Source organism: Amia ocellicauda, chromosome 8 (assembly GCF_036373705.1).
Source record: "Amia ocellicauda isolate fAmiCal2 chromosome 8, fAmiCal2.hap1, whole genome shotgun sequence".
Lineage (NCBI taxonomy): Eukaryota > Metazoa > Chordata > Actinopteri > Amiiformes > Amiidae > Amia > Amia ocellicauda.
Window position 1 is genome coordinate 29117919 of NC_089857.1, and position 23389 is coordinate 29141307.

The following is a 23389-nucleotide window of genomic DNA, read 5'->3' on the forward strand; positions in this document are numbered from 1 at the left end:
ATATCCACTTTTTAACCTGCTGATTAACAAGTACATTTGTGTTTGTTATTATACCTACTAAGTAATTTCAAATGATAAATATTTTAATGATTGCTCTTTTTCTGTGATACATTACAAGAAAACACTAGAATTTGTTTTGATAGAATATACATACTTTTTTATTTTAAAGAAAACAATTGTGTAGCTGTATATAAAGTGTGATTAGGTTAGTCCTTTAGATTTGGCAATGCAGTCTTAAATAAAATTTGCAACAGCAGTTTTACAGCATGGTGGCATGAACAGGATTCCTAACAATTTTTAATGCTATGCCATTATTGTTTTAGAGTTGTTTTTTGGTTTCCACACCAATAAATGTTTTGCAATATCATGCCAACTTATGAACAAGATTTATCACATATAACTACACCTTATGTACAAAGATAAGCACATGATATACTTGTCTGTTCAGTTGTGCTTGAAGTATTTCAATAAGCTGTTGGTCCGAGTGCTTTTGGCTGTAGCGAGTTTTGCTTCTTTTGCTGCTCTGCCTTTTGCAAGGTGTTTATTGACATGGATTTTAGAGACTGGTTTGTGCTGCTTCCACTCAGTTAGTAACTCCTTCTGCAGCTCTGCGGGCAACTCGGAGAACACCTTGGTGTCCACATTAGAGGGAAGCTCAGCTGTTTCGTAGTCTGGCCCACATTCCATAGGGCTTTCCTGATCCACACCCTCAAGGAGCGGACAGGGAAGGGCACTGGATTCCCCGCAGTCATCGGCGATCTGTGTGCCAGGCTGAGCACAGCCCTTCAGAGTTTCCTCCTTCTTATATTGTGACATTGGAAAGCGGTTAGCTTTACATTCAGGAGAACCAAAGAATGTTTTCCATTTTGGCTGCTGAAGTCCTGAGACTTCACGCTGGTGGATAGTCTGCACAGACGCTTTCTTCTCAACGCAAGCACCGGGAGAAGGGGCGAGAGACACATTAGACATGATTTCTCTTTGGATTTCTGTGGGCAGCTGGCTGAATACTTCGGGGTCGACCCCAGGGGGTGGCTGACAGCCATTATCCTGCGCGGGCCTGCTCTGCCGCTGCTTTGTTTGCTGAGGCTCCTCCCCGGTTACAATACACTCCCCGCCACATGTCCCAACTGCTTCTTTGAGGCAGTCGGTTGCCACATTAGATCTATTCCTTCCCATGCATGACTGTATCTGTATGGAGAAAAGGCAAAGAGTGTTGCTGAGCTATATAGTACAATAAGGACTGCCATTTTTTAATGTTTAGGACTGTTTATAAATCATGATTATAGATTATTAAAACCCAACCCTGAACACTAACCTAAACCATTAACCCCAATCTATAGCCCAAATCTAAACCAAACCCCAACCACAAAATCTCAGCACTTAACTCATACCCTAACCACAAATCTCAACCAGAACAGGAAGTCTAGACATAAACCCCAATTCCTAACTTTTAGTGCTTCCCATCCTTATCTGTAACCTCAATACCTACTTCTAACCTTTAATCTTTAAACATACTACAGTGTTAGAAATTAAAAACCCTTTAACAATTCCATATTTTTAGTGATCACATTTGTATAACATGTGTGAAATACTATCTGAGGAGAAAGTACCACAGTTCATCACTTAATACATGTCTCTCCATGTTTTGTTGACAACAACCAATCTTTTCCTTAATGTTTGTTTTGTGAAAAGACATGAAAGGGCGATACAGTGGGCAGGCAGCTACTTTGAACTCAAATTATGTTTCCGATATTGTAGACATCTGATACATTTTCAGTTCAATCACATACTGCATTTCTCTTCAGTATGTTTCTATTCATTAAAGTTTCTTTTGATCACTTTTGTTTGATTCCCTTTACACTATTTCTTAATTCAAGCACGCTTAAATATAAACATAACACATCTACATACTGTTATACATACTAAGTATAATTTCACCCCTGTCTCAGTCACTTACCCACCTTTTACTTTAACACCACACCTTCATTCTTTGGACATTGACTCCACAGAATCCAGTAAGATAGCAGAGACTAATTTTAAATTATACCCCTGGCCTCCAGATGTAATTGTTTTGTAAGATTTGCATTTCTGATTATATAAGCATAACAATTATAATACTCAAAATACAGGACCAAACTCAAATAAGCAATTTAACTTTCACAGATAGGACACTCAACTGCTTTATCAATATATAGTTCCCACATGGCAGGAAGAGGTTATATCTGGATATTAATTTAATCTACAATACATATTTGATCACTGAATAGATCCTTAGATTAAATCTCTTACAGACTTGCAATGTTATTCTGAAACCACCTCAATTCTACAAAAGAGTTTAAGATGGGAATGACTGATGAGTTAACATAACCAATGATGAATACATAATGATAGATTTACTAGTCTGTTTCCAACTAGAACTATGCATATGGCAGCAGTGGGAATAGCTGTCACTAAGCCAAGGATGTTGAACAATCCTTTCCCAGTCAGGTAATCCCTGAAAGGAAGTGATCAAAGTGAAATCATTTTATCTCCTGTTTCAAGTTGCAGGTGAAGCCTAATACTATCTGGTGTTAATTAATCGAGCACTTCTTTAATTTTAAGCACAATCTGTCAAACCAATGGAAACGTATCGGTTTCTTGAAGGTAAAATTCTTATGACATTACTCGACAATATCCACAGCAAGGTTCAACTGAGACAGTGACTTGAACAGAATCCCTGGACAGAGTATGAAATTATTTAAATTGACAGCAATTTGAACAAAATCAGAATATTCTAGAAATCTGGATTGTGAGATTTAGTTAGACCTACAGTCTGAAGGGACATGGATGTAATCTAATTTTATGAATCGTATTATAATGCATATGATCCACAGAACAAGGAATACAATAACAACAATGTTATCAAATTTCCAAGGCCTACCTCACTGTCAGTGCTGGTTTTATTCAGTCCTGGAGATTTGGGTGTTAAAAATAATCCAATAGAGCGTTTGCTGGATAGACATGCTGCCTGTAGATTACTGAAGCACACATTCATCAGGGTGAGATGAAAGGGGGTCTTCGTGTCAATCATTTTCCGAAAAAGCTTCATCAAAATGTCAACTAAAAGTACCACTGCATCTGAACTTCCTATTTCGGCACAAAAATATACAAAATAAAGATAAAAATGTGACTTGATTTCGCAGTCTAATATTACAAACTTCTTAAAATGTAATAAAGGTCACTTCTAAAAGAATGAACCTAAAGCAGGATGTCTATTTCAGAGATCATTCTAAATCCAAGGTTTTGAAGCAGACGTTCTACTGAGCAGTGTTTCATGAAAATGTATTAACACAAACCCCTCTCTCTCTTAATTATTCTCAAATACAGAGATGTCCAATGCTTGAAGAGGCCTCATTTGAATGCTTCTAGTTGTTTTGCGAGGATACTGTGTTATGTGTTTACCTGTGTAACCCGACCCCATTTTAACCCCAACTCCCTAGTGTGTACAGCATGAGAGTGTAATTTCAGAGGGAGGGGTCTGCTGCTGCCTCTCAATAGAGACGTCACATGGATTACCAGAAGCAACTGAATAAGTGCGTCTCAGATCTTTGTAATTCTTCAATAAAGTTGAGTTCCAGAATGCAACATGGAATAAGTGTTAATACTAATTTTCATTTTATGAACTACAGTTCAGTTAAATTACATGACTTCTTTGTCATGTTCTAGCTCAGATTAACCATCTGAAGACTGCTTTCACCTGTGACGATCTTCTGTCCGATGTGGTTTGGGATGGGACACTGGCGACACTCCCTGGCGAACCACTTGTTAGTGACGTGAAAGCGTCTGATGGTCAGTCGAATGGTGCGGGGCTGCCTGCCATCCTTGTGCATCCTGAAGCCACAAACAAACGTGGTATACAAATGCGACATTTGCATTGTTCTTAATATGATATGGTCACGGTTTATTGCTCGATAATTAGTAAATTGCAATTAAAAATGGTAAATCTAATATTGATAATTATTCCAGCTCTACTCACAGCACATGGTAGGGATCTAACCATATTTTGTACTTGTTTTTAGTTCACATTAACTAGGACCTACTAATACTGTAAATTGTATTTTGCATGCATTGTGTTAACTGTATTACTGCTTTTGTGAAGTGAAGTTTGTCACAGCTGTAAGTCCGGGTATGAGTGTCTGCTAATAAGTAAGTAAGTAAATAAATAAATAAATTCAAGTTCCTTCCTGATCAAATCAGTAGCCGTCCTCAGCTGTTTGCTTGCTGGAAGGAATAGGAAACAGCTGGTCAGCGCTAACTGTCGGCTGAGCTTGAAAATTATACAACAAAATTTCTCTCAAGGTGTAAAGCCTAATTCTTTGTCATGTTAATTCTTTCGATCTTAATGGCAACATTCAAATCCCGCCCAGTCTCAAAATGTCCCATTGCCAGTCGTGACTATAGTCACCCTAATCATTAGTACTGTAGCGTAACTTCTTACCCTAATAATAATAGAGGAGAAATGTTTCCCATTATCTTCAAAATGTACAATCACACAAACAGCACACTTTTTATTTTTTAATAAGTCTCAAACCCCTATAAATTTAATGGTCAAATGCTTAATTCTAATAGATTTACTCAAAATGAGTCAGATTCTTCATGTCCCTCACCATTTTACATAAGGAAACTTATTTTTTCTTCTAAAGGTCTACTACTATTTCACACATCGGTCAAAATTGTCAGTTAATTGTCATCTCATATGTCTCACCTTAAACCTGTAAATAAATAAATTAGTCTTTGTAGATAATAATGGGGAGAAGATGGGGAACTTTTATGCATTTTCTTAAATAAAGAGGTGTTTGTTATCACTAAGAAAATCGTAACAAACCTTTTTTTCCCCCCCATCTTCTAATCGAAAGCAATCATGAGATTATCCACACAAGAGAACTGGATTCAATTGATATGTTACGTTAATTAAAATCAATTCAAACATTGCAAAGAAGAATGATTTTATATATGCATGTACACATTTATTATAAATGATAGTGCGTAATGTCTTAATAATGATAAGGTGATAAGCTTATAGCATGAATGATTTAACATGACAGTTAGGAGTTTACGTTTGAGATGAATTTTGGTGCTTCACTTCCAAGTGTAGCTTGCAGGTAACATGATCAGCTGTTCACTATTACTGCTACCAAGCAACGCTGCTGATTTGATAACGAGAACTCACCTTTATTTATTTATTTATTTGCGGGCACATTTACCCTGGGGGCGACAAAGTTGTCACAAAATACACTTCTCGAAAGCATACAATCATTGAAACATACTATAAAGCAATATACCTTATAGGTTCAATTTAAAGTGAACTAAAAACAAGTACAAAATATGGTGCAGAGTTACATACAGTGAGTAGAGCAGGCATAATAAGCAATTACAATTTAATAAGATCAACAACTATCTAATTATTAACCACAAAAAAATATCAAAGACCAAAAAACGAATGTTATGAGCCTTTATTTGATTTACTGCAGTGCAATGGGACTCAAATTAGCAAATAAATAATGTCCGATTAATATGTTATTGTTTCCTTTTAATCTTTAAAATCCTGTCCTGTCTCACAGTATGTTTACCCTACCACTGCCTTAAATGTCAGATTTCAGCTCAAGCCTCAGAGATATCCGTGCATATCATGTAAAACTATACAAGTCTATTCAGCTCGGCACGCCGACAGAAAGCCTCAGGCCAAGGGTGGGCATGAAGTGATAGGTCATTAAAGGACAAGGCGCACTGGCAGGACAGTGTGCAAAGATCAAATTACTATTGCCACACTGTACCTGACCTGAGTGAGAGCTTCAAAATTGAGTGCTAGCTGTCAATACTTTTAAGCGAGAGCAAGGTGACCTTATATATTTATATATACACACACATACAGACACATGCACAATATATAACGTACAAACGTCTAAATAGTTATCAAGCAATAATATTTATACTCAGTACCTAGTCTTGTGAATAATGTGTGCTAGGTGTTCCTTGGAAACTGAAAATACCTTTCCAGCAGACCTGTCAAAAGTTCCTCAGCCTTCTTCATCAACTCTGTCTCTGTGGAGAGCTTCCTGAAGGAGTCTTCATTGCTAAGAGACTGAAATGAAAATAAATACATATCTACATAAATGCTGATGCCAAACAGGAAAAAGTCCAAAAATTGTATAAATAAATAAATACAAGTGTTCTATTTGTAAGACATTCTAGATCAATGTTGCATGGTCAGCCATTGTGGTAAATAAATTAAAGACAAAATATGTTCTTTTCCCAGGTGGATATTTTGAGTCCCCTCCTGTATGCTTCCTATACCTGCGGAGGGCCTGTGGGAGTAACAGGAGCCTCGTCAATCCCGTGACTTAGACTCTGAATTCTCTGGGCAGTGGCTGCTCCCAACTCCTTCTCCAGTTCAGCCAGGGGGAACAGCCGTAGGTCCTCCACACTGTGCAGCCCCAAAGCCAACAGTCTCTGAGCTGTCCGATATCCTACTCCTACAACACCAAGACATAACATTGGTCAGCTGCAGTCTCTCAGAGCTTCCTAGTTATATCACTGTTATTATTAAACACTATCTTGTCATAGGAGTACAAATTAGAAGACAAACACACTTAGTATATGATGTGTGGATGTATGGACTATGCATTTGTATTGAAATGTCTCTACCGCTGATCTTTTGAAAGCTTAGATGAGAAATAAGAGATGTTACTTGGACTCAAATGTGTTAGGGGAGAGTATTATGTATGTGTGTGTGTATATATATATATATATATATATATATATATATATATATTACTTTAACTACAAAACCTTTTTAAATCACTTTGATTTCAAGTTTTTAGTTCTGGGTGTTGTTGACTTTTATTTGTATCGTCTATGGTTAATATAGATCTATACCAGCATAGCTCTTTGCATGGTTGTTAAAATTGGTCTATGCAGTCCCTACGAGTTACTTCAAAGACAGCATAAAATATTTTCTCTCTATGGCTCTATACTCCATTTCACACACCCCAACATACTGCTTCAGTGCCTCTTTTGAGCTGTAATAACTTGGCTGTGTGAACAGGGCTAAAGAGAGGTCAGTATATGAAACAAAGCCAAGCCAGATTTGGATGCTGATTCACTACAATCTTTTAAGAGGCATTTTGCTGGCACCTGGGATTAGCATGTGACCACAATCAACACAGAAACATGACTGAACATGCTGATTGTGGTACTTTACTTGGGGTGACCAACTGCATACCATCTGTTTTCAGATGCTTCTTCATACTTCCTCAAATCCAGACAAGATATATTTTCCAAACTAAATGCAATCTATGACATATTACTAAATCATCTTGTAGTATAAAACATGAAGATCCATTCCCTGCCTGGGCTTAGACTCTAGCTTTAAACATAACCATAAGGCCAACATATGAATCCAACTGTTAGCATCCTTGCATCGAACCCCACCCCTACATACTAGACTTATTCTGTGTTTATCAGCTACATTTCACAACAAATAAAAAAAGAGTCAGGCTGACGTTTTTTTTACCAGGCACTTTCATTACATGTTCCAGGCTGCTCATTAAACGTGAAATGCTCTCTGGCAAAAGTGTGGTTTGCTGGTTGGGTTTGAATGTCCCACACACTAGCTTGGCCAACAGTTTATTTGAGGCGATTCCAGCACAGCCTGTAAGTCCCAGTTTGTCGTGAAGTGCCCCTCTTATCTCTGCTGCAATCTGGGATCCCACAGCCAGCCTGATGTGATCTTCCACATTTCGCTCTACAGCTGCAGACAAAAAAGACAGACATGCTCTCTTTCTTCCTGTTGTTCTTCACTCCACTCCACTGGCAAGACCACCAAGTCAACGTCTAACCTTGACGAGACCGGCCAGTTCTTGTTTGTTTTGCCATGCTATGTATTCACATGACAGATTACCAGCTATTCAGCAAATGCTGTTAACACTTCTCTCTTTGTCTGACCCCTGTTCAGTTTAGAAAGCATCGGTTCATTTAATATATTTCCTCCAGATGAAATCTCACCCAGGGTATTATTCCTTGAAATGGCATTTTATTAAAGAGTCAACAGAGCACTAGATATCAGCATTCAGAATTGAAATGATTGTGATCTTAATGTTCACTGACATGTGCTCATGTATTGGATAAATGTTTTTTGAATACAGAAAAGCATACAGACTGTTTTCTATAATACTTGCTTCAAATACAAATCTCTTTAATAAACAATGAAGACAGTGAAGCCCTGTTTTTTTGAAGACTTAACCTAAAGGACATGCATTCTGTACACCCTGTATAATAAACCCACTGTGACATCCAGTGAAAACAATTTACTTACACTGGTTGTTGTAGATGTGACCATTCACTGACAAGTCTGCAGACACAGGTGTCTGCCTCAGTCTCCTCTCCACTTCTTGAGAAATATCCACAAAGTTTTCATCAAAACCGAGTCTCTCTACAAGTGGGCTGTACCCCTCCAACAATTCTGAACAAGAAAGGGAAGAAACTAAATCTGAAATCAAGTGTGCGGTGAGAAGACATAAGAATGCAAAAATGTAAATGAGGCTGAATGCCACCGATTGGTATTTCAAATACAAATATAAGAAACTCTGTGTGGTGAATTTATTTTTAATCCTGTAAATCATAAAAGGGAAAATATGTCAAATGATTCTGAAGATTTATAGTATTTTGACATTTTATAAAACCAGTACAGAGGTTTAAATCCTAGTAACTCCTTGTTTATTATAAGCAACCAATGCCAATTAATTAATGTCCACAATGGTGGTACAGGTATAATACAAGACCTGTTACAAGACCTGAAAGAACTTGTTGCCGTCTAGCACTTGTATTTCACATGAACTGCATTGCTGCAAAGCCATCTTAAGTTCACTAAGAGGTCAGCGGAACCTTATGCTTTCAATGGTCAATCACTTGATCTCTCTCGATCTCAGTCAAAAGCATCCTTGAAACATGTATACACAATTAATGCCCCTAAAGTGCACTAATGAAATGCTATTCCCATTTCCCCTCATCTGTCTTGTGTCAGACTTGGTAAACCAATACATGTCCAGAGAAAGTTTAGAACAGGACTGCAAAACTGCTCACCAGCCCGTCATTTAGTCTTCTCTAAAACATCTTGGACACTACATTGATAAACTAATTGAATCAGTGAAAACACTCTGCAGAGGATATAATTTTGTCATAACACATTGAAAACTGCTGTATTACTTGGTTGAGAAGGCTTATTTAAAAAAATGATCACTATGTTGTTTATTCAAAGTTTTAAAATCATAAACTTCTGAGCGAGGCTTGTACATATTTTCCTGGAAAATGTATATTTAAAGTGAATGAAGAGCCCTGATCATTTTAAATTGTTTGACATTATGCACACGATTTGTTATTTTGTAAGAAACATATTAACCTTGAGCTTGTAAAAGAAACTGGAAAAGAAAATGGATGTGCTACCATGTACATCAATTATTTTCCTGTCAAAGGGCAGATTACCTGTGACCTTATACGAGATCTCCCTGTAGTGTGTCAAATTCTCCCCACTGACTAGAACCAGTTGGGGACACTTCTCTTTGGCATCCGCTATAGACATCAGCTTCGTCAACCCACACTCTCTGGCTACATAGTTGCACGTGACAACAATGTTCTTTTGCTGAACGCCTAAATAAAAGAGAAACAAAAAATTGTAACATTTCTGACTTGAAGGTACAAGCTTCTTTTAGGTGTAGACCTCTTGCTAACCATTAAAACTCCTCCTTTCAATGTATTCTCCTCTACTCTGCTAAATTAATAATAACAATAAGGCTAACCTTTCTGTTTTTAATCAATTATCATTCAAACATTTGAACAACTCATAACAAAAAGGCATCCACAACAACTCAAAAGCATCCTATTAGGTTTCCTCAAAAGCCTTTTCCTATAAACTAATAAACTTTACTGAAAATAAAAGGCAAAGGAATACTGTTAGTGACAGGCTTACCTAAACCTAACCTTTTTTTATACTTATAATGAACTAATCACTCACACTTGCTCTACCTCTTAATTTCTTGCCAATATAGGAACAACCAATCACCCAAACAATGACAACTGATCCAATAAAGTAAAAAGACATTATAGGTGAAATTAAGAATGTCCATGGGGCATACAAATGTAAAACGTCTCAATCTCTTAGACAGACCTCCTGTCTTGCCAACTGATATCCTTGGCTTATGCCTTGGATGCCAATTAGCAAGACAGGAGGTCTAACTGACACATCCCCCGAGATGTAAGGGTTTTATGTATATAAATGTGTATAGTTTTATACAAAATTCTCTCTGTGATTTATTATTACTAATAACCAAAAAATTATCACATTTATGTTTCCAACTTTCATGGCTGATATTATGTCCTGCTACCATATTATGGGACATTTCCCAGCTGATATCACGTCCTGATTTTAGCCAACTAGAAATATAAATGTATTGAATCTGTAAAACTCTCTAACATTATCTGGCACCACTATCCTTGAACTATAATAGAACCAAGTCCTAGCATTAGGCTATATGTAAAGACAAGGGCTTCTGTTGCTGAACTGCTGCTAAGTTCTTCATCCATTCTGATGGAATATTCAGCCAGAATGCCAGTACGTGGCATTTGGTTGTATATTACCAACAAAACTGAAGGCTCCCCACCAAAGACTACAGAAAATAAAGGTGTGAAAATATAGTTCTCTCAGTACTTGTTATCATTGCCTTATTAGTATTAGGATGTAAAAGACAGTCATGGAAGAGAAACTAAGGTGAGCAAAGTGGTTTCTCAAGTGTCAGAAAGACAATGGAAAGGCAGCACAGGACACACATTGTTAATGTAAGAAGACTAGTTAACAGTAGGAAACACAAAAAAGATGCTACCAAATTTAATGAGTTAAAGAGTTGTATTTTCAGTGTTAACTTCATAATCTTACTGACAAAGTCTAAAAACATGGTTTTGAGAGAGCAGGTAACAACTAATACACACATATATTCAGATATTTCAAAAAGTAAAAACTAATCGTTGATTGAGGAAGCAAAATATAGCTTAGGTGTACAATGGCAATATTGAATCAACTGTTAAAATATATATATATGTTCAAATTATTTCACAAAGTAATGGTCAAAATGTTAACCAAAGCTACATACTTTAGAGTTGTGCAACTCTTTTCTTAAAATAAACAAAAAAAAATAGACTTAAACAATTTATACCTACAGATTCATAACAGGGTTTGAAAGAAAGGCACATTCTTAATGTAAATCCTGGAATTTTCTCTTTTGTGGGGGCATAATTTAAGCATTTGGGGGAAAACTTTATTGAAGGTAACAGGATAATATTTCAGTCAACACCCTGGAGGCCAGCAGTTACAGCTTGTAATGGAAATATTGCCAGCTGTTTCATCATTTAAGACTGTGACATGGGATTTGGACCAAAGTCTTTTTTGTCTGACAGCATGTATGCTGTGCCTATGGTACATAAAACCTACTGAAATAATTTTTGGTGATTTCTATCAGCTATTTTAAAATCACAACGATGATGAAACAACTACACATGATGCAAGACTGCAGTTGATGTTTTGAGACTCTGACAGCACTTCATGAACTGTAACCACATCCCCACATTTTCAAAACACTCCTCTTTCTCAACCTGTTTGCAAATAAACCAACATTGAACTTGATTTTAAGGACTGACAGAAGTATCTCCAGCTCAGTCAATGCATAGTTTATATTTAGTGCCTTTTCATAGTCTTATCTAAACCAGCTAGTGTAACTCTTCCTGCTCCATTCAAGCCTGAGAAAGGAAGCACCTGATGAGATTCAACAAGAATAAAACAACCCTGATTGGTTTAAACTGGAAGACTGTTTATAAATTCTCTATCAATGTGTCAGGGAACACTTGTTAGCATTCGCATTTTCTGTTTGGAAAAGCTTAAAATCAGTAGGTGTAACATGTTCTTTAAACGTTTTTGTTTTTTGTTATTTTGTTCTTCTTCGGCACTTTGGAAAAGTCTCCATCTGACCTGTACTGATTACCTAAAGGCTTGTGTCGTAGCTCTGGGTTTCGGATCATTTCCACCTGTGCGTAGAAGCAGTCCAGGTCAAAGTGCAGGATGACTCTGTGGTGAGCAGAAGCCTTAATGGGTGGTTGGCCTTGGGTTCCTGAGATACAACACAACATTCATTTTCAGACTGAAGTCAACTCAAATCAGCGTTGACTAAGACTTACTGAGTTGAGTTGAGACTGATTGGTATTATTAGTCTGTATGTGTGCATAAAAAAAATTAACAAATATCATGTCAAATAGGATAAAATGGAAATGTACATACACGAGAAAAACATAAATTGGCCACAATAGTAACTTGTTGGTTTATAAAATCAAATATCACAAGTTTTTCAAACCCTCCTTCATAGACAAAGCAAAGGTCAGGCTCTTAGATCATGTCCTCGGAGGGTTTTCAGTCATTCAGGCGGAGATCGTTTTGGACGTTTTTATCCAGAAGCAAATTGTGGGGTTCATTAAATCAGACAGCAAGTTAAGTAGAGAGCACTGCATACAGAAAGCAAATTCGCTTATAAACACTGCTAAGCAATCTGAATATTTTCGTCTTAGAAGAATAATGCACATCCAATTGGACGAGGGAAGATTTAAATCCTGCAGGAATTTGACCATGGGGCATTTTACTGTAGGATAGAGCCGCAAGCAACACATGAAATACATGATGTCGATTTTGCATGGATTCTACAGAAACCCGAACCGGTTATATCACAGAAGCCTTTGATGTGCCGTGACATTCTCAGTTTTATTTTGATCATCTTTTAATTCCAAAAATAGACGCCTTTCAAGGTTGACGACGGCTTTTCCCAACGAGAAGGACTCAGTATAGCATCATCGCTGAGACAAAAACATAGGAGGATAATTCTGTGTGAAGTGATGATGTTGAATCTGTATGCAACTCATTATTCTAATAAACATGTTAACAGTAGCTGAGTGCGTATCAAGGATTACAATAATAAAATAAATACATTTAATGACTGGGAAAAGGTTGCAACAAACGCGATGTGTGCAGGAGCACTGGATTATGTGTGTTTCATTCAACGGTGCGAGAAAGTTACCTTACCTAAACTTGCGACGCTGGCAGTAGCCCCCTCTCTGGGAAGAGTGCAGCCTTCATCTGCTGGGTCGAAGCTGCTATGCCTCCAGTCGGTATCATCCTCTTCCTCGTCCATTGAAAAGGGAGAGTTGGCATCATTATTCACACACTCCATGACTTCCCAGGCACTGGGAAAGCCTAAACCAGGCAGCAGCTCAGCTCCACTCAGTCACACACATGCTGCTTCCCATAACAAGAAGCCTCTGAAAATTCGGACGACCATAAAAAATCCCTGAATTGCACTGCAGCAGCAGTCGACGACACAAAGCCAAACACTATAGTAGGGAAAAAGTAAGAATAGTTGATTTGAACTTTGTGTCCAGTTATAGTGCACACAAGAACTTGGAAAAATATACTCTTAATGGAAGACACAGGCTACATGACCAGCCAATCTGGACAGTGCAGTTCCTATACCAAAATGTTTGATCCCTAGCAACATAACTAGTAGTAATCAACCATAAATACAACTTAATCACGATAGTGAGGCAGTGAATTTGTTTCCATTAATGTAATAAAATAACGAATGATAAAGAAGTCCATACGCTGTGTTTATTATGTCATATTCGACCTTTTGCACTCATCTTATTAAACAACTCATCAATCACAGTCGGCCTTCACGGCATAAGTGGACTAAGCGCAAGGATACATGCAAATGATGCCACCAAACCACCCGAAACGATTTACACGCAAATGTGAAAACGTCTATAAAGTGAATAAGTGAGAGAAACAAAAAACGACATCAGTTGTGTGTGTCGGGGGGGAGCGGTTTATCGATGCGGAATCATTTTAATCGCAGCTTAAAGTGAAACCTATGAGAGGCCTAGTTGTCGGGAGGCGGGGCGGGACGTCGCGGCGAGCCAGTGCGGTTGCCGGGCGCTGCGAGTCGGTGGGAAGGGCTGCGACTGAGAGCGTCACGCCGCCGAGCGCTGGAGGTGCCGCTGCTGCGAGAGCGGGCTGATCGGGAGTTTATACCCAGGGCAAGCCAGACAGCAACCCTGGCGTAATTGACGGAGGTCACCGTTTCACAAGTCCACAGCGTTTGCCGAGCGCATACATATTTCTCCCAGCACTTTTATTTCCTCTTTGGTTGCCCCCCCCCCCCATCGCAGTTGGGTCGCTAGCTCTCTCCTGGTTTAACAGCGTGGGCTCGGTGGATACCCTTTTAAGTGTACATAAATGATCATGGAGAGGAAGAGGATGGACTGCCCGGCTCTGCCCCCGGGTTGGAAGAAAGAAGAAGTGATCCGGAAGTCGGGGCTCAGCGCTGGCAAGAGCGATGTCTACTACTACAGGTAAATGTGCCAGTGCCCTTACAAACGCGCAGGTACCGCAGTTACCCTGACCGCTGCCTGGGCATCCCCTTTCTTTTATTTTCAGATCGGAGATTAAAGCCTAAAACACAATACGACTCGGAGTGTCACCGTCCCTTAGCTCTCAGCCCTCTGTGCATCTCTGCCATGCATGCATGTCCTAGCTACACTTGGTTCTAAGTAATGTGAACTAGTGATGTCTACTGCATACAGATCCATAGGTGCTCTCTGTCCCTGGACTTTATGATTTCCCTTAACTTCATCTCACAAGTGGATGAGTTTGCTGCTGTCTCAATTAGCTACGTAACAGCTTTGGCTTATCGTCAGCGACTGCAACCTTGCTACTGTACAGAAACTTCTGCTCTTGCTAAGAGGCTTAGCGTGTGTGTGGCAGTGTCTGAAGTGTAGTTCGGTCAAAGGTTCATGCCAGCAGCTAACTGTTTTCGGACCAAAGTGATCGTAATCTAAATAAAATAAATAATACCTAAACATTACCCCCTTTTTAGAGTCACAGAAACGTTCATATTCAGCAGTTACTTGCACATCCTTGATTGCTTAGGAAGAGGACCACACACACACACATACAACCCTACACTGTTAGCGACTGATGATACTGTAATATGTTTTATGGGTAAAGACAACTCTTTAAGTGCATAGGTACATATTAGATTGTTACAGTGGATCCCCTGTGTGTGATACCAGCTTTATCAATGTGCATCTTTTATTAAATGTCCCTTGTTCAGTTTTCCCTGTTATTTTGTTGTTCATCATCTATATTATGTGCCTTTGCGTAGGCTAGCTAACTTCTCTTCCTGGACATTTCCAAGAATGGGATGAAACGCTGTGTTGTGATTGAGTCAAAGCTCAATTCCATTAGTCATCTAACTGTTGAGCTGCCCACCCTTCCTCCTGTTGCCCTGAATATCAGGATATAAGAAAGGTGATGCATTTATTATAGAGGCCTCTCGAACAGCTTTCAATGCTAGAAGCTGAGAAACTTCTCTATAAGAATGCAGGTACAGTAACATTGTGTTGGTTATCGGTATTATAGGTTCAGCACTAAAGTAATGTTATGATAGTAAATGCTATGACATGTCGTGTCCCTTTTTAACTTGGTACCTTGTTTTAGTCCCATTTTAAAAGGAAGCAGAAGTGCTGCCACCTGTAAACACACTTTTGAGCAATACAAATGATGTGCTTTTAAACACTTAAAATTGACAGATGTGATTTATCGATCCTCCTAAAGTTATATACTATCAATCATTACAAAAAGGCTGTAGTGTGTCAGAGTGCGCACTTTCAAGTCTGAGGGCTTTGATTTGCATGGGCAGAGACTGTAGTGTAAAGGGAAAGCTCTTTGAAATTCTTTGTTACTGTACAAAATCACATTTACCAGCAGAACGATTGACTGAGTTCAAAAGCAGAAAACGATTGCTTGGAGAAATGGGGAGTGCAACCAGGGCAGCTGGGGGAAGGGTGGATGTGGAGCCGCTCTTCACCCCTGCACCAACCCCCCCCCCCAAGCTTGCCAGGGAGGGCCACAAAATGGCAGTTTCTGTGAGAAGTTAAAATATTTAAGAGGAAAGTGTGAATGTGTGCAATTCTTGCTTGTTTGCTGACATCAGATGCTTCTGAACTAGCGTGACACTGTAGGACTTACGTTGTTGAAAATAGAAACAATCACATTTCTTGCAGAAAGCAACACTGTTACGTTTTGCAGAAATGTTCTCCCCAATACAAAAGCAAAACTAGAAAGTACATATCAATACCTTCTCTCGATGTATCATGAAATGTTCTGGTGATATTCAAAATGTGTGACATTGTTTAAGAGTTGTGTACTTGGCAAGTTTACAAATGGTAAAATACAAAGGAATATTTAAGTCCAAGTGTTTTTGATCTGGTTTGCAAATTTTTCCTTACAATTTAGGTCTCTAACATAAAAGCAACTAAGAGGATCCGAAATAGCAAAATAACAGGCAGAGCTATTCAACAAATTAGGCAGTTTATTGATTCAATCAGGTTTTTCTAAACTTGTACCACTGATAGTGCTAGTATCTCTAGGGTTAGAGTAATCTTTAGATCTCGGGATGTGCACATTGTTTTTTTAGAGTACCATTGTACACATATAAGGTTAATATAATTTAATGTGATTTAAATTATTTAATGGCATATTAAATTGGGTTCTCCTTGAATTCGTTTTATTTTTTGTTCATAAAATTGACATATACTTGAGAAATATACTGTTAAATTTTGTTTGGCAAAAATGCAGTACATACTATTCAGATGAATGCGGTACTTCATTGTTGGAAGGGCAAAAAAATGTTTAGTGTTTCAGTCCAACAGCATTTATTAGTGTGGGAAAGTTAGCGTTCCTTCACTAAATCTGTATCTAGTTCTTAACTTACAGGTGTACTCAATCAACTGCTAATGGTTATTTGCTTTGCCAAAGAGGTCAACTGATGTATCAGTGGGCCGATATTATGGGCTGATATTTGACTTTTCGAGAATATCATTATAGGATGGACTAATATTAAACGTATACGAGCACACACACACACACACACATTAATTTTTAACATTTGTATACACATTTCTGTTCTAGAAGTCTTTAATCTCTTTGTCTATGGAAGATTTGTGTGTGTGCTTGAGATATCTGAAAGGTATCCTCTTTGGATACAGCACTACTCACCTGGAATGTCTACTAAATTCACACGTATTACTACTAAATCAGAGATGTACACTATGTGACATAAATCTGTAGAAAAACACTTAAAGATGATGTGTTTTTAGTTAAATATGGGCAATCTTTTTCAATGTCTTTTGGGGCAAAAAATACAGTTGACATAATGCAAATGCCTGAACCTCTTTCTTATCAATAGTCCTCTTGTTAACAATAGTTCTGAAGATGTTTTAGACCATTTTGGTATGACTGTCAAAGATTTTTGATTCTCGATTTTTCCATTAAAAACAGACCTTTGCCGAGGATTTGCTTTCGTTTCAGAGAGAACCTCTGCTTTCTTAGAATTCTCCACCTTCCACAGTTTGAATGGCGTGCGCTGAGAGTTTGCGACTGTGATTGTTACGCTCTCTTTCGTCAGTGCCCTCGCCCTGGGACAGCAGGCTGTACTTTCAGTTTGTGAAAATTGCTTTCATTATTATTCAAATACCACGTTCACAGCCGGGAAATGCTGCTATGTGCAGATCTGTGTGATAGTGAGGGCTAGGCTGAGGTGCAGACTCACTGGTGTGTATTTTTGGTCTGTCACATCCTGTGTGCAGCTTGCTGTTTATGCTGCGTTCATCAAATAACAAAGACTTTTGAACTCCAGACTCCAGACTTTGAAACACGCTGCACATTTCACTTGGAGCGTTCGGTTAGAAGTGTTGATTCTTTGGAGTAATGTTCCTGGGGTAAACCGTGAAGAGTTTCACCACACTCCACCTTCTGACCATCGGTTCTGTTGACAGTCACATTATGTTGCAAAACAGAGTTCTTGACTCTACACCAAAATGTTTAAGAACACTGTCTGAACATATTACAAAGTTGCTCACTGTCGCAAACTGGATAAGGCTCTGTATAGTCTGCTGTATGGTGTCAGATTTAGGTTTTTGTTATGCGTGTATGCAGAAAACTTCAGTATTTAGGCCTACCACAAGTAAAACTTTCTTTACCAGTATCCTGTTTGGGTAACAGTATTATATGCAACAGTGGCTGTGGGTGAAATTCTGTTGTCTACATTTCTTTACGAACATTGAAATCTAGGAAAACATTTGGTTGGCCGTTTATTGGAATGGAACCCCTCGCTGCCAAATTCCGATCTTTGTGTCTCCTGATCGCAAACTAATGTATTTCCTTTTCCATCAACATACACATACATGTTATAAGTTGTGCGTGGGATCTTGTTAGTAGGTCTGGATTTTTTTTTTTTTTTTTTTTCCTCTCTTTAAACCACCCCTATTCATTTTGACGAGGTGTGGGGGAGGGGTGTTTAGTTTGTTTAAGGTGCTCTGTTGGGGAAGGCTTGTAAAATGATCCCGCACCAGTGCTCACATCCATGCTTTTCCCCCTGGTTACTTTTGGGAACTATTGTAAATAACACAGGCCAAGCTGCCCTGGGAACCCATTCCTGTGTCTCTGACCGCATGCCATTGACTTTTCACACTGTAGATCAAATTAAGCCGGACAAGCCCACTTCCTGGCTAGTTTCTCCCTGTTTTTTGTCCACTCTCTGTAACTGATCCAAGGTTAGTCAGTCTTCCGTTACAATCTGGCGTATGCGCTTACCATCTGAGCTTGTGGAAAAACACAGATTCCCTCATTGACTAGCATTTTTTTAAATTACAATTACCAGACTTACTTCCAAGTGGCTGGCCATTACAATTGAAACCGCTAGTCAGTTTGGGTTCAAGAAAATGACCACAACCCTGTTTCCATTTTAATCCAATTTGCTTAGTTTTGTCTGAATAGTTTCATACTTTAAAGAGATATGCAAATAAACAAAGAATAAAGAAGAACACAAATCTATATATGTGTGTGAGTGTAGGCCTTTGTGTGTCTGCTTGATTGCTGTTTTTTTTTTTTTTATAAAACGCCCACTCAGGAAAGGATAGTCCACTCTATTTTGCTGTAGGTTAATGAGAGTTCCTGTGTTTTAGAGCAGCAGGAGTCCTTTTTCAGTCATACGGTCGAAGATTGTCAATAAAGGAAGGTCCAGGTCTTTTAAATGCATGACTCGTGTGCCACAGGAAAATTAAGATGGAAGTTGGGAGAGATTATAAAGAAATATTAGGCCTACACATTATTCTCCAATGATAATACTAAGGAATATACATAAAGAAAGATGTTTTTCTGTACAAAAGTACAAAAGCACCCCTCTTTTGTATATTTAACTTGCTCATGTCCTACTCCAAGTGTTTTCATATTCACATATGAGCTTTTCAAATGTGTCAAAATTCATTGCAGTTACATGCTTACCTACTTCATCGATGTGATCTTCATTGCAGCTCAGTCAGTTTTGTTGGATTATGGGGAGTGCTGACTTGATAGATCTATACTGAACAAAAATCAGCTTCATTTGTTTAGTTTTCTACTGGCACATTACTGGATGAACCACTTATAAAATTACCAGCATCTCATCTCATATCCTCCAGTACTCCTGAGAATTTAAAATACCCCCTACATCAGTGTGCTGTCATTTTGTTGGTGGCAAATTAAATCAGTTGGTTACAATGTATGGTGACTGAATGCAATTCATAACCCCAAGCTTTACATTTTTTTTTAATCACAAACCTACATTTTGAAGGTGTTAGTTCGATTGAAGCATCTTCTTTAAAGATTTCAAGCCTGACTCATTTTGTATTACTCTGATGCACATACAGATGTGGACGGAAGTTTGCTAATCCTTTTCCACACATAAGTGAACCTACAAAAAAAAAAAAAGATGAACAGTGAACAGCCTATTTTTGAATAAAAACAAAAGATTGTACTTTCATTTCCAGTGTTTCCCCCAGAAGTTAGCATAGGCATGGTGGTCTGACTGAATTGTTGACCAGGGTGGGGTTAGGTGCTAGCTGATTCAAAACTCGTAAGTTTGGAGGTCGGGGTATAATGGTAGGGGAAACACTAATTTCAATCTGATCATCACGACTATAGTAGCAAAGATAATGCTGTCTTTTATATCTTTTTATCCCGCTCACTGCCAAAAAGTCTACTAAACTTTACACTGCAGTGGAAGCTTCATTAATCTGTTCCCTGGTTTGTGCTATTGATGCGATGCAGCTCTCTTGGGAAGTGAAAAGTGCAATGTAATATGAAAGAAAAATACTGTGCACACAAAAGTGGTTAAGTAACAATGCACGTTATTTTCAAACAAGTCTTTCATGATTGGTCTTCAGGCTACATGCTGTAGTACTGCATTCATCTGAATCGGATGGACTGTCCAGAGGCTTCACACCAGATGGAGCACCATACTGGTTTTTTGTCAATTAGTCTACCTCTTTCTTAAAACAGACTACTTGTATATGTTCAATGTTCCTTTCTTAAGGCTTTTAGTTTTTGCATTCAACGTCTTCTGTTCCTTTTTTATTCCATCTTTTGGTAATTTAAATCCTTATTGCAGTTAAGTGCCCTTTAAAATTAGCCATACTGTGGGAAAATGGGTTGTCTCTAATGGTCAGGAAGATCTTTCACTCCAGTTCCAGACTTGAGGTCAGACCAAGCGATGGAAAGACTCCTGTCCGCATGAATCACAGCTGTTCCTGTAAACTTGGTCTCTACAGACTTTGGGGGGTGGACTTGGCTTTTTCCTTGAAAGACAGAGTATCAGTTCTCGCCTGGAAGGGAAGAGGGGGCTGGGAAGGGTTTTTCGTTTGTTCTCTTTCGGGGTGTCAAAGCTCTGCTACTCCAGGCAGCCGCTGGGATTTTAAAGTCATGAGTCAGGGTGTGAGTCAGGTTCTCCTCCCCCAGCATGCCAGCACCCTGTAATTGCTCTGGGATTGTTCAGCCAGCACACATCAACACCCACACCAGCAATTTGAAAGGCGGCTGCTTTCAAGCACTCCTATTCAAATGAGGTTTGGGTGTCCGAGACTCCGAATGCAAATCAAGAATACTTCAGTGGGAGGGGACAGACTTTTTATATGTGTGCGTGTGTACGTACGTGTGAATGTTATGTGTGTATGTGTGGGAGTATAAATGGTGGAGCTGGAAAAACAAGGGGGTATAGGCCTAGTGATTGTCAGGGTCAGAGCAATCCATACCCTGTGGTATATGGGAGTTTTCTGAATTCTGTTGCATTCTTATTTAATTCATTCTTTCAGATATATCCCTGGCAGGAATGCAGTCATTTCCACTACAGTGTTCAAGTTAGCTGCCATTTCCTTGCCTGCTTTTGGGATTTCTGCCTCTCAGCCGTACATAGAACTTTTAACCCCTTCCTTTGTGTTTTTTGATTGAAATGCAGAACGACACTGAAAATCGGGTGGAATCAATGCCTCCTGACGTTTTTCCAAGATCACAAGTCGGTATTCACCGATGTATTCCAATTTATGTACTAAAATGAATTATTTTCCTTAAAAAAAAAAAAAAGTGTATGTGTGTATATATATATATATATATATATATATACACACATACACTTTTTTTTTTTTTTTTAAGGAAAATAATTCATTTTAGTACATAAATTTAGTATATATATTATAAGGTATACTCGATCTGTTACTGGATTTCTCACAGGGGTTGGGGGTTCTAGTGGGCCGCCTGATCTGAATAGCGCTGCGGGAAACTCTGGTAGGATTATGGTAGATATTTCTGTATATACATGCAGGAAATAAGTTTCAAATATTGACAGGATTTGAGTAATTCTGTCTCTGTCCAAATCGAAACTGTCAAGCCAAGGAGTACAATGACTACGTTGTCAGTTAAAATATACCCTTTGACCGTTTTGTGTGTGTGTGTGTGCTTCCCGCCGAGCATTGGTCTGGCCTAATGCATACTTCAATTAAAAACTGTTATTTGTTGCCTTAATTCTGACATCAGCCTTTCATGAAAGCTTACCCAATCAGTTTGTATGTCACCTCAACAGGTAGGGCCAGGCCACAGTTATATAAACCCTTGGGTGCCGAAGTGTCTTTAGTGATCCTTGCAACTCACATTATATCCCTTTCTGATAAGCGTGCCTTTCGCTTATCTTTCTTACCAGGTTGAATTAATGTAGTTTCTCTAAGCAGAATTTAATCAGTTCTACAGTTTTAAATATCAAAAAATGCTGAATACATTATTCCCTCTAGTTATGATTGAATTATTGCAGAGTTATTGCACAATAAAGAAAATAGTGAATTAAAAAGTGGGGGTGAATGAGCTTTTGAAACAAAATATTTAGGGTGAATGATTTTGGAAAAGGTTGAGAAGCACTGATGTATAGCATAAATAAAGGGTTTTATTGAAATCTATGTTTGTTGTCACTGCTTTATTGATTTATTGACCTTGACCTGTATCACATCTCATAATGAGATTTTAGTTATAGCCCTCTAGTACTATCAATGCTATAGCTTTTGTCATGCACACATTTAAAGTATTCTCTTAAGAATCACCAACTGCTTGGGTGATTCTATAGTTAGTGGAACAAAACAATATTAATTATGTATAGGCCGCATATTATATATAATGAATGCCTGGGGACTAAAAAGCCTTTTTGTTGATAGTAATTTAGAAGTGAAGTAGATAAAATTATATAGTAATTTGTCTCTGTGAACTGAGGTCCTTTTTAAAGGTATGGTAGTGCAGCTCCATAATACTTATGAGCCACAGTGCAGTATATAAAGCATAAACCCACCTAGGCTAATCCATATCATCAAACACCTGAATTAAATAGATGTACTTTTAAGAATCTTTCATGACATTCATGTCTTTGCAGAAAGTAGTCAGTAGTCAAGTTTATTCAAACTGTCAAAAATGTCAATATGACATAGGCCCTAACTAGCGATTCTCTGTGTTATTTGTTTTACATGGTGTGAAGAGATTTACTTTAACAAACCTTTGGTACCATCAGTGTTAAATTTCCGTCCTTAAGTGCTTAACTTAAAGTCATGCTTTTGGGAACAGAATTTTCAAAAAGTTAGCTTTTTATGTGTGCATTATTGCAGTTGAAATTGGATTATTGCTGTTGGATTTTCAAATTCCTTTTAATCAATTTCATCAATTCTTCATTGATTTTCATTGGATCAGTGGTTCTCAGCCATGGTCCTGGCCTACTCCTGTGTCTTCTGGGTTTTGTTCCAGTTGAGCTCTCGTGTACTACAATTAATAATTCACTGAATTATCTAGGTCCAAATAAGCATGTGTAGCAGGTATAACAGCAGTGTTCAATATAAAAAATTGAATTTATTTGCAGCCAAA

At 38.2% G+C, this 23389-nt stretch overlaps 2 protein-coding genes across 2 annotated transcripts in view; one reads left to right on the plus strand and one right to left on the minus strand.

Moving 5' to 3' along the window:
- Window positions 1–99: 99 nt before the first annotated feature.
- On the minus strand, window positions 100–13924 carry poli (polymerase (DNA directed) iota). Its single transcript, XM_066710963.1, has 10 exons — window positions 13151–13924; window positions 12066–12191; window positions 9520–9684; window positions 8354–8500; window positions 7553–7789; window positions 6334–6512; window positions 6030–6121; window positions 3737–3870; window positions 2921–3126; window positions 100–1188 (listed from the first exon to the last, which is right to left on the minus strand). Exons 1-10 carry the CDS (start codon window positions 13296–13298, stop codon window positions 445–447), a joined length of 2178 nt encoding a protein of 725 aa, XP_066567060.1. The 5' UTR covers window positions 13299–13924; the 3' UTR covers window positions 100–444.
- Window positions 13925–14057: 133 nt separating this feature from the next.
- Window positions 14058–23389, plus strand: part of mbd2 (methyl-CpG binding domain protein 2) — a 50674-nt gene continuing 41342 nt past the window's right edge. The window contains exon 1 of the mRNA XM_066710964.1: window positions 14058–14475. Coding sequence (XP_066567061.1) covers window positions 14360–14475 — 116 coding nt within the window. The 5' untranslated portion in view covers window positions 14058–14359. The remainder of the gene's footprint in view (window positions 14476–23389) is intronic.

Bases quoted from the DNA above. Each gene is read 5' to 3' on its own strand.
- poli (XM_066710963.1), bottom strand. From the start codon at position 13,298: ATGGAGTGTGTGAATAATGATGCCAACTCTCCCTTTTCAATGGACGAG. The intron at 8,501-9,519 runs GTAATCTGCCCT...TTTCTTGTTCAG, and splicing joins GATCTCGTATAAGGTCACAG to AATTGTTGGAGGGGTACAGC. The intron at 3,871-6,029 runs GTATTTTCAGTT...TTGTGGCTTCAG, and splicing joins TTGACAGGTCTGCTGGAAAG to GATGCACAAGGATGGCAGGC.